The sequence below is a fragment of the Lepidothrix coronata genome, unplaced genomic scaffold (genome assembly GCF_001604755.1).
Source record: "Lepidothrix coronata isolate B3197 unplaced genomic scaffold, Lepidothrix_coronata-1.0 Scaffold15, whole genome shotgun sequence".
Lineage (NCBI taxonomy): Eukaryota > Metazoa > Chordata > Aves > Passeriformes > Pipridae > Lepidothrix > Lepidothrix coronata.
In genome coordinates, this window is record NW_016690195.1 from 4,876,061 (window position 1) to 4,887,439 (window position 11,379).

The 11,379-nt window shown below is 40.1% G+C and overlaps 1 protein-coding gene across 1 annotated transcript in view; it reads right to left on the reverse strand.

Annotated features, from left to right (window-relative positions):
- Positions 1 to 11,379, reverse strand: part of ANGPT1 (angiopoietin 1) — a 169,458-nt gene that overhangs the window by 93,698 nt on the left and 64,381 nt on the right. Inside the window, exons 2-3 of the mRNA XM_017806333.1 lie at positions 8,486 to 8,641; positions 4,889 to 5,010 (exon numbers count right to left, since the gene is read on the reverse strand). Coding sequence (XP_017661822.1) covers positions 4,889 to 5,010; positions 8,486 to 8,641 — 278 coding nt within the window. The remainder of the gene's footprint in view (positions 1 to 4,888; positions 5,011 to 8,485; positions 8,642 to 11,379) is intronic.

An 11,379-nucleotide genomic window follows, 5' to 3' on the forward strand; every position in this document is an offset into this window, starting at 1 on the left:
TGCAGTGTTGGCAGAAGTCTGGTGTCTGCATATGTGATCACTACTTGTACTCTTGCACAGATTTTTAAGATGAACACTGCGATCCTAAACATTGCTTTATACAATTCTCTTTCACTTTAGTGGTGGTCTGTATCAGCAGCACAAGTTTCAAAAAGTATATGACCAAAAGAAGACTTAACTATATGAAAGAGAATAGATTCTAACAAAAATAGTTCAAAAGCAGAAATAGCAGAATGTTTTGAAGGGTGAAAGCAATAATATTAAGTAATGTTAGTTGATTTTTTTTGGTTATTGTCATTCATTACATAGAGTCTGAAGGAGTATGTAAATAGTTTTTGTGGATGTGTGTGCACACAACACCTGAGATGCAATCACTTCTGAAAAATTATGTCTCTTTAATGGAATCTATCAGGCCTTTCTTGGAAGGATATTAATCATCATCATCATCATAGGATTTTAAATAACATTTTCTCACACATAGATTAATAGAATAGTTTGACTTGAGAAGGGCTTTAAAGGTCAGCCGGTCCAATTCCTCTAGAATAAGCAAGGACATCAACTAGATCAGGTTTCTCAAACCCCATTCAATGTGACTTTGAATGTTTCCAGGGATGGAGTATCTACCAGCTCTCTGGGCAACCTGTTCCAGTATTTCATCACCCTCCCAGTAAAAACCTTCTTTCTTTAATCTAAATCCACCATCCTTCAGTTTAAAACCCTTGATCTGTCACAACAGCTCCCGTTAAATAATTTGTCCCCATCTTTCTTGGAGGCCCCTTGAAGCACTGAAAGTCTGCAGTAAGATCTCCCTAGAGCTTTCTCTTCTCCAGACTGAACAATCCCAACTCTCTCAGCCTGTCTTCATAGGAGAGATGCTCCAGTCCTCTCATCATCTTCACGGCCCTCCTCTGGACCCACTCCAAGAGGTCCACGTCTTTCCTTTGCTGAGGACCCCATAGCATTCCTGGCAGGAATTTGTTACACAACATAAAGCAATGAGAATGGCTCTCAAGCTCAGTTCAGTGCCTTATTTTTGTTTGAAATCATTGACACTCACAGAGCAACATGAGTTGTCCTTTCTCAAGGGTACAGAGATTGAAAAATTTGAAAATCATCAGTATGGAACTGTTATGTTTTTCAAGATGGGTACAATCCTGGAAGTGCCAAGACACATCACAGAAGGACCTGGCAGAAATTAAAAATGTATTATGAAGATTGGTAAGGGATAAGAAGCCCAGAAAGAATAAACAGATTTCCAAAGAAGATATCACTGTGGAGCAACCTACAAAATGTCAGTAGAGCTTCAGGAAGAGAAGAAAGCCTGAAGGGAATCTGTGAGTTTTTAGATGGATCAGGGATTGAGAGGGCTTACTGAGAAATAAGGAGATGGAGGTTCTATCTTCAGTCCTTCAGACTACTCCTTGCTCTGGCATGAACACTGCTTATTACAACCATGAGAACGTGACATGCCTTTCTCATAATAGCTACAGACCTTGGTCACTCAGCCATGCAGCTGGCTGCCTCCATCACTTCAAGAGCAGTAATTTTTCACTTTCTTGAGCCACCTGCACCACTCTTTTCTGATTGATGATAGAGCCAGGGACTACAGGGACTTTCTAATGCTGCTGAAACAAGGGAGATAGAATATCCCATCACTGAGCTGAAAGTCAGTGCAAGTACTGCAAGAAGGAAGAGCCACAAGCTGGTATCCTGAACATCCTTTAAATTCTCCATCAATAGGGATAAAAGGAGGAAATGATCCACGCCTCCATGCAGTTGTCAGTGATAACTCTACCTTGAAGTGAATCCTCAAAGAAAAAGTGAGATAGAGGCAATGCACATTTTGTCTCTTACCTGCTTAAAAGGGGAAACCATGAATGAGTACTCAACACTCACACCTACGGAGTCCTTTCTGGATATAAGAAGAGTTCCTATGCTTCCTTTACTGAATATATGATACTACAGTTAGTAGGTATTCACCTTTTTTGCTTTCGTAATCAATACACTATGTTTAAGGAACTGTGGTAATTTGAGATCACAGTGCAGTGCTTATAAGTGAATATTGATCTATTATCCAAGATGTAGCAGAAGAGGTGCAGGGAACATGTGTAAGACATGTGTCTGTTTTTCATAATTACTGTTATTTCTCAGTGTACTTTAATGTGAATGCATTAAAAATTGGTAATGATATTATAAAGATAAGTAAGGACATTAAAACAGAAAATACAATCTTTCAAGAAGAACATATGCTAGAAGAACAAACAAACAATTGCAATACTTTAATTCCCCTATTCTAAATGAACAGCAAAAGCAGTGCAGCTGGTAACACACTATATGCTACAAAAATCATTAGGAAGTCAACAAAAATAAGGACAAAAAATATGCACCTTAAAGCGATAAAAGCATTCAAAAAGCAAAAAGTACCTATCTTTGCAATAGGCCTAGAGTTAAACTGTACTCAGTGTTTTGACAGTGATATGCATAACTTCAATCACAACAGTGATTTTAGTGCTAGGAATTATATGGAAATGGTTCTTTAAATTCGTGTGATGTTATACAATTTTACAGTAATAAAAAATACACAGTGTTTTATAAAGAAGCTGATGCTTGTCCCTCTCCACAGTTTAAAAGCTGCAAACATACTCTACATTTCAAATGGCTGGAAACAACTTGCAGAAAATAAACAAACCCTCTTGGAATAGTAAAGAGACAAACAACAATGAAGATCAAAGGCTCTGATTTAGCCTGAAGGTCATTATTTAGCTTGACACTTGTATCATTCACAGTTGGTAGTTGTACTGTTTATTGAAAGTCTAATGGTGATTTAGTTTCCTGGACAGTCTTGCCTTTCTTACGCACACAGAGCTAAATATCACTAACCAAATGAAATCAAAAGAAAAACACATAACAAGGGTCAATCATCACTGCTGTTGCTACCAAGTGTGTAATGTTTCTTGGAGTCCTGTGTTGAAATGTTTTGTATGGTGGTGCATTAGAAAGGAAAGAGGATGGGAAACCTGCAATTAACAGCTTTTACAAAACCACTCTGGGAACATACCTGGGTTTCAACATCCGTAAGTTTTCTTGTCTGCTCGGCTGTCTGACTGAGGAGGCTGGTACCTATCTCGAGCATGGTGGCAGTGTGATTCTGCACAGCATTCTGCTGCAGCTGCACCATCTCTGATTTCATGTTTTCCACAATGTAGTTCTCAAGCTGCAAAAGAGAAAAGGTTGTAACTGTAGTATTTTCACCTGTTTAGGTATTCTGGTGATGGCAGGATGAATTGCTGGCATTCTTGTCAAAAACAGAAATTCTAGTATTTTCAAAGAGAGCTCAAGTTTCATTTGACCCTATGACTTTTGGGATAGGGACCTGACTATACTCCTTTCAGTCCCAGAGTCACAATGTTTTTCCAAGTATCATGGCCTACTGGCATGAGCTGGAGCACGCCATGCCTGACTCCATCTGCGTCAAGGTTGCTGTGAGCATTTGTCATGGACATGGCACGGCAGCTCCAAAATGAACCCCTAAAACAGCAAAGCACACCACAGGGAAACACCAAACCCTACTTGCACATCATAACTTACATGTAAGTCCTTTCTAGAAGAGATTCTACCATATCCTACCTCTCCCAGTTTGTTGTGCCTGTCTCACAGTCATTCAGCAACATGATTTTTATTTGGTAAGATCATCACAAAGATTTTCACAAACTCAGCAATGAACACAGCTTAGTTTAACTGTAATGGAGACACTGTCATGGCAAAAAAAGAAATATAGAAAAATTATAGAAAGCTGGTTTACTCCTTTGCTTTTGTTGTCTTGATATTTGGCCTGTGTTGGCAGTCTGTTGAATGGAATCTGAACTAGGACCCTCTAAATAAACTGAGTATCCCAGAGAGGGGCACTTTTTGTTACGGTTTGTTTTAGTTAACATAGGCAGGATTGTTGCCTTCTAGCTGATGGGGTTCTTGCCCTGTCACAGCAGACCATAAACCCAGAGCTAGTATACGGGAAGATGAGATTGTTTCTTACACAAGCATTGTTCTGGCTTGATGTGCTCCAAAAAGTATTAACATAAAGAAAGGTGGCCCAGAATATAATTTTCAATACCTCCCACTAAAATCAGCTGGACTCCAGCCAGTTTACACCCAGTGAAGATTTGGTCCTCGGTTTCATTTGGTTGCCGAACATGGTTTTTTGTGGTTAGCAGATTCCAGAAGATGTCGATACAGGGCTTTGCAAAAGTGAGTAAAGCCTTCACACATCACACAACAACCAGTGAATTGGATACTGCCCCCACTTTAGGAGAAACCCTCAAGGCCATTCAGCAGGTGAAAATTGGCAAAGGAGCTGGAGTTGATGGAATTCCACCCAAAGTCTGGAAACATGGGGGCCAAGCACTCCATGCTAAATTTCACGAGTTCTTACTACNCTTAAATGGAGCATGGCTCCAAGTATGCTATATATAATTGAGTCCAAAAGGAGAGAGAGATCCTTCTACATGTCATATATTTGTATTCATTAAAAAGATAGTTGAAAATCTCATCATTTTTTATTAATATTTTTCTACTTGAAAGTGCTCATAAAAGTTATCCCTATCCTTTTTGGTAGTAGGAACTGTGGTCATATGACCCAGTTGTCATGAAGCAAACTAAGATGTGAACTTACAGTGAACATGAAAAGTGGTAAAAATCTGCTTGCATTTATCATACAGGAGCTAACATAGTGTAAGTTCACACACCTTAGGTCTTTTAGCCATTTCCTAAACATTACATCTTCTTTCCACTTACCATATTTGCTTCTTTCATTCCATCAGTTGCTTAGAAGAAAATATGCACAGACCACCTTGTGATGAACAGAGAAAGAGTGTAAGAGACTCATTCTTACCTGTTTTTCTCGTGAATTTTTAGGATTTCATGTGTCTGTTGTAGCAGTTGTTTTTCTAGCTTGTATGTTGACAGTGAATTTTCCAGTAGCTGAATTTCAAGTCTGGATGTTTGATTTAGCACCTTAGAGATAAATTAAAAACACTAATGTTTATATTGTCTTTGTTGTTTTGTCATAGCAGCATAATACAACCATTTCATTCTGATTCAATGATTTTCAAAAAGTGTTTCTAAATCCTTTTTAAACCTCAGCTGCTCAGCTGGTGCAAATGAACTCAATCAAGCTACACTGATATATACCAGCTGATCTTCTGGCAACCTGTTTACTGTAGAATAATACTAGACCAGCAGAAAAAGGCAAGGTGACTGCCAAATAAGCTTCATTTCAATGGAAAGAACAAGAGGCTTGCCTCAAACATGCATTCCTACAAAGCATACTTAAACCAGAAAAGTGCAGGAGTACTTGGACTGAAGTCAGTGTTGCCTCTGCTGTTTTGTAAATAGAGCTCCTACTTTAGCTTTCCCCTGAGTTCTCTCTTTTGCAGTGTTGGCAGAAGTCTGGTGTCTGCATATGTGATCACTACTTGTACTCTTGCACAGATTTTTAAGATGAACACTGCGATCCTAAACATTGCTTTATACAATTCTCTTTCACTTTAGTGGTGGTCTGTATCAGCAGCACAAGTTTCAAAAAGTATATGACCAAAAGAAGACTTAACTATATGAAAGAGAATAGATTCTAACAAAAATAGTTCAAAAGCAGAAATAGCAGAATGTTTTGAAGGGTGAAAGCAATAATATTAAGTAATGTTAGTTGATTTTTTTTGGTTATTGTCATTCATTACATAGAGTCTGAAGGAGTATGTAAATAGTTTTTGTGGATGTGTGTGCACACAACACCTGAGATGCAATCACTTCTGAAAAATTATGTCTCTTTAATGGAATCTATCAGGCCTTTCTTGGAAGGATATTAATCATCATCATCATCATAGGATTTTAAATAACATTTTCTCACACATAGATTAATAGAATAGTTTGACTTGAGAAGGGCTTTAAAGGTCAGCCGGTCCAATTCCTCTAGAATAAGCAAGGACATCAACTAGATCAGGTTTCTCAAACCCCATTCAATGTGACTTTGAATGTTTCCAGGGATGGAGTATCTACCAGCTCTCTGGGCAACCTGTTCCAGTATTTCATCACCCTCCCAGTAAAAACCTTCTTTCTTTAATCTAAATCCACCATCCTTCAGTTTAAAACCCTTGATCTGTCACAACAGCTCCCGTTAAATAATTTGTCCCCATCTTTCTTGGAGGCCCCTTGAAGCACTGAAAGTCTGCAGTAAGATCTCCCTAGAGCTTTCTCTTCTCCAGACTGAACAATCCCAACTCTCTCAGCCTGTCTTCATAGGAGAGATGCTCCAGTCCTCTCATCATCTTCACGGCCCTCCTCTGGACCCACTCCAAGAGGTCCACGTCTTTCCTTTGCTGAGGACCCCATAGCATTCCTGGCAGGAATTTGTTACACAACATAAAGCAATGAGAATGGCTCTCAAGCTCAGTTCAGTGCCTTATTTTTGTTTGAAATCATTGACACTCACAGAGCAACATGAGTTGTCCTTTCTCAAGGGTACAGAGATTGAAAAATTTGAAAATCATCAGTATGGAACTGTTATGTTTTTCAAGATGGGTACAATCCTGGAAGTGCCAAGACACATCACAGAAGGACCTGGCAGAAATTAAAAATGTATTATGAAGATTGGTAAGGGATAAGAAGCCCAGAAAGAATAAACAGATTTCCAAAGAAGATATCACTGTGGAGCAACCTACAAAATGTCAGTAGAGCTTCAGGAAGAGAAGAAAGCCTGAAGGGAATCTGTGAGTTTTTAGATGGATCAGGGATTGAGAGGGCTTACTGAGAAATAAGGAGATGGAGGTTCTATCTTCAGTCCTTCAGACTACTCCTTGCTCTGGCATGAACACTGCTTATTACAACCATGAGAACGTGACATGCCTTTCTCATAATAGCTACAGACCTTGGTCACTCAGCCATGCAGCTGGCTGCCTCCATCACTTCAAGAGCAGTAATTTTTCACTTTCTTGAGCCACCTGCACCACTCTTTTCTGATTGATGATAGAGCCAGGGACTACAGGGACTTTCTAATGCTGCTGAAACAAGGGAGATAGAATATCCCATCACTGAGCTGAAAGTCAGTGCAAGTACTGCAAGAAGGAAGAGCCACAAGCTGGTATCCTGAACATCCTTTAAATTCTCCATCAATAGGGATAAAAGGAGGAAATGATCCACGCCTCCATGCAGTTGTCAGTGATAACTCTACCTTGAAGTGAATCCTCAAAGAAAAAGTGAGATAGAGGCAATGCACATTTTGTCTCTTACCTGCTTAAAAGGGGAAACCATGAATGAGTACTCAACACTCACACCTACGGAGTCCTTTCTGGATATAAGAAGAGTTCCTATGCTTCCTTTACTGAATATATGATACTACAGTTAGTAGGTATTCACCTTTTTTGCTTTCGTAATCAATACACTATGTTTAAGGAACTGTGGTAATTTGAGATCACAGTGCAGTGCTTATAAGTGAATATTGATCTATTATCCAAGATGTAGCAGAAGAGGTGCAGGGAACATGTGTAAGACATGTGTCTGTTTTTCATAATTACTGTTATTTCTCAGTGTACTTTAATGTGAATGCATTAAAAATTGGTAATGATATTATAAAGATAAGTAAGGACATTAAAACAGAAAATACAATCTTTCAAGAAGAACATATGCTAGAAGAACAAACAAACAATTGCAATACTTTAATTCCCCTATTCTAAATGAACAGCAAAAGCAGTGCAGCTGGTAACACACTATATGCTACAAAAATCATTAGGAAGTCAACAAAAATAAGGACAAAAAATATGCACCTTAAAGCGATAAAAGCATTCAAAAAGCAAAAAGTACCTATCTTTGCAATAGGCCTAGAGTTAAACTGTACTCAGTGTTTTGACAGTGATATGCATAACTTCAATCACAACAGTGATTTTAGTGCTAGGAATTATATGGAAATGGTTCTTTAAATTCGTGTGATGTTATACAATTTTACAGTAATAAAAAATACACAGTGTTTTATAAAGAAGCTGATGCTTGTCCCTCTCCACAGTTTAAAAGCTGCAAACATACTCTACATTTCAAATGGCTGGAAACAACTTGCAGAAAATAAACAAACCCTCTTGGAATAGTAAAGAGACAAACAACAATGAAGATCAAAGGCTCTGATTTAGCCTGAAGGTCATTATTTAGCTTGACACTTGTATCATTCACAGTTGGTAGTTGTACTGTTTATTGAAAGTCTAATGGTGATTTAGTTTCCTGGACAGTCTTGCCTTTCTTACGCACACAGAGCTAAATATCACTAACCAAATGAAATCAAAAGAAAAACACATAACAAGGGTCAATCATCACTGCTGTTGCTACCAAGTGTGTAATGTTTCTTGGAGTCCTGTGTTGAAATGTTTTGTATGGTGGTGCATTAGAAAGGAAAGAGGATGGGAAACCTGCAATTAACAGCTTTTACAAAACCACTCTGGGAACATACCTGGGTTTCAACATCCGTAAGTTTTCTTGTCTGCTCGGCTGTCTGACTGAGGAGGCTGGTACCTATCTCGAGCATGGTGGCAGTGTGATTCTGCACAGCATTCTGCTGCAGCTGCACCATCTCTGATTTCATGTTTTCCACAATGTAGTTCTCAAGCTGCAAAAGAGAAAAGGTTGTAACTGTAGTATTTTCACCTGTTTAGGTATTCTGGTGATGGCAGGATGAATTGCTGGCATTCTTGTCAAAAACAGAAATTCTAGTATTTTCAAAGAGAGCTCAAGTTTCATTTGACCCTATGACTTTTGGGATAGGGACCTGACTATACTCCTTTCAGTCCCAGAGTCACAATGTTTTTCCAAGTATCATGGCCTACTGGCATGAGCTGGAGCACGCCATGCCTGACTCCATCTGCGTCAAGGTTGCTGTGAGCATTTGTCATGGACATGGCACGGCAGCTCCAAAATGAACCCCTAAAACAGCAAAGCACACCACAGGGAAACACCAAACCCTACTTGCACATCATAACTTACATGTAAGTCCTTTCTAGAAGAGATTCTACCATATCCTACCTCTCCCAGTTTGTTGTGCCTGTCTCACAGTCATTCAGCAACATGATTTTTATTTGGTAAGATCATCACAAAGATTTTCACAAACTCAGCAATGAACACAGCTTAGTTTAACTGTAATGGAGACACTGTCATGGCAAAAAAAGAAATATAGAAAAATTATAGAAAGCTGGTTTACTCCTTTGCTTTTGTTGTCTTGATATTTGGCCTGTGTTGGCAGTCTGTTGAATGGAATCTGAACTAGGACCCTCTAAATAAACTGAGTATCCCAGAGAGGGGCACTTTTTGTTACGGTTTGTTTTAGTTAACATAGGCAGGATTGTTGCCTTCTAGCTGATGGGGTTCTTGCCCTGTCACAGCAGACCATAAACCCAGAGCTAGTATACGGGAAGATGAGATTGTTTCTTACACAAGCATTGTTCTGGCTTGATGTGCTCCAAAAAGTATTAACATAAAGAAAGGTGGCCCAGAATATAATTTTCAATACCTCCCACTAAAATCAGCTGGACTCCAGCCAGTTTACACCCAGTGAAGATTTGGTCCTCGGTTTCATTTGGTTGCCGAACATGGTTTTTTGTGGTTAGCAGATTCCAGAAGATGTCGATACAGGGCTTTGCAAAAGTGAGTAAAGCCTTCACACATCACACAACAACCAGTGAATTGGATACTGCCCCCACTTTAGGAGAAACCCTCAAGGCCATTCAGCAGGTGAAAATTGGCAAAGGAGCTGGAGTTGATGGAATTCCACCCAAAGTCTGGAAACATGGGGGCCAAGCACTCCATGCTAAATTTCACGAGTTCTTACTACACTGTTGGGAACTAGGTGAACTACCATCAGACCTTCGAGATGCAGTCATCATCACCCTATATAAGAAGAAAGGTACTAAATCAGACTGTTCAAATTACCATGGTATTACTCTGCTCTCCATTGCTGGCAAAATCCTTGCAAGAATACTCTTAAACAGACTAATAGCCACTATAGCAGAAGGAATTCTACCTGAAAGCCCATGTGGTTTCAGAGCCAACAGGAGTACCACAGACATGGTGTTTGTTCTCAGACAGCTGCAAGAGAAGTGTAGGGAACAGAAAAAAGGTCTCTATGTAACCTTTGTTGATGTCACCAAGGCTTTCGATACTGTGAGCAGAAAAGGTCTATGGCAGATTTTGGAATGCTTGGTTGTCCCCCCAAGTTCCTCAAAATGATCATCCATGAGGATCAACACAGCCAAGTCACTTACAGCGATGCACTTTCTGAGCCCTTTCTAATAACTAATAGTGTGAAACAAGGCTGCGTTCTCGCACCAACCCCATTCACAATCTTTTTCAGCATGATGCTCCAAAGGGCCACGGCAGACCTCAATGATGATGGTATCTACATTCGATACCATACTGATGGAAACCTTTTCAACCTAAGGTGACTGAAGGCCCACACTAAGACCTTAAACCATCTTGTCCGGGAGCTGCTTTATGCTGATGACACCGCCCTTGTCGCCCACATGGAAGCAGCTCTGCAGTGTTTAACATCCTGCTTTGCAGACACTGCTGAGCAGTTTGGGCTGGAAGTCAGCTTAAAGAAGACTGAAGTTCTCTATCAACCTGCACCTCAGGAAGTCTTCCATCATCCCCATATCACCACTGGCACATCAGTGCTCAAATCAGTCCAGCAGTTTAATTACCTAGGTAGCCTCATCTCCTCGGATGGTAAGATTGACAGAGAGGTAGACAACAGGTTAGCAAAGGCATATAGTGCCTTCGGAAAGCTTCATAAAAGAGTTTGGCGAAATAAACACCTGAAAAAAAAGTACCAAGATCAGTGTTTACAAAGCCATAGTGCTGTCTACTCTCTTATATGGATCTGAATCATGGGTCATCTACCCCCACCACCTGTGACTCCTAGAACACTTCCATCAATGCTGTCTCCATACAATCCTAAACATCCACTGGTCAGATTATGTGACCAATACATCTGTTCTAGAACGAGCAGCAGTCACAAGTATTGAGGCCACGTTACTGAGAACACAGCTGCGATGGGCAGGGCACGTCTCAAGGATGAAGGACCACTACCTCCCTAAAATCTTGCTTTATGGTGAACTTGCCACTGGCTGCTGCATGAGACGAGCCCCAAAGAGGAGATACAAGGACTCCCTGAAACAACATCTCAGCCTTGGCCATATTGATTACCACAACTGGTCTACTCTTGCCCCCAATCGGGGGGGCTGGGGGCACACCATCTATAACGCTGCTGATGCCTTTGAGAACGCACGCAGGATCACTCTTGAGGAGAAAAGACAACGCAGAAAGAATCGTGCCTTGCAGAATACACCATCT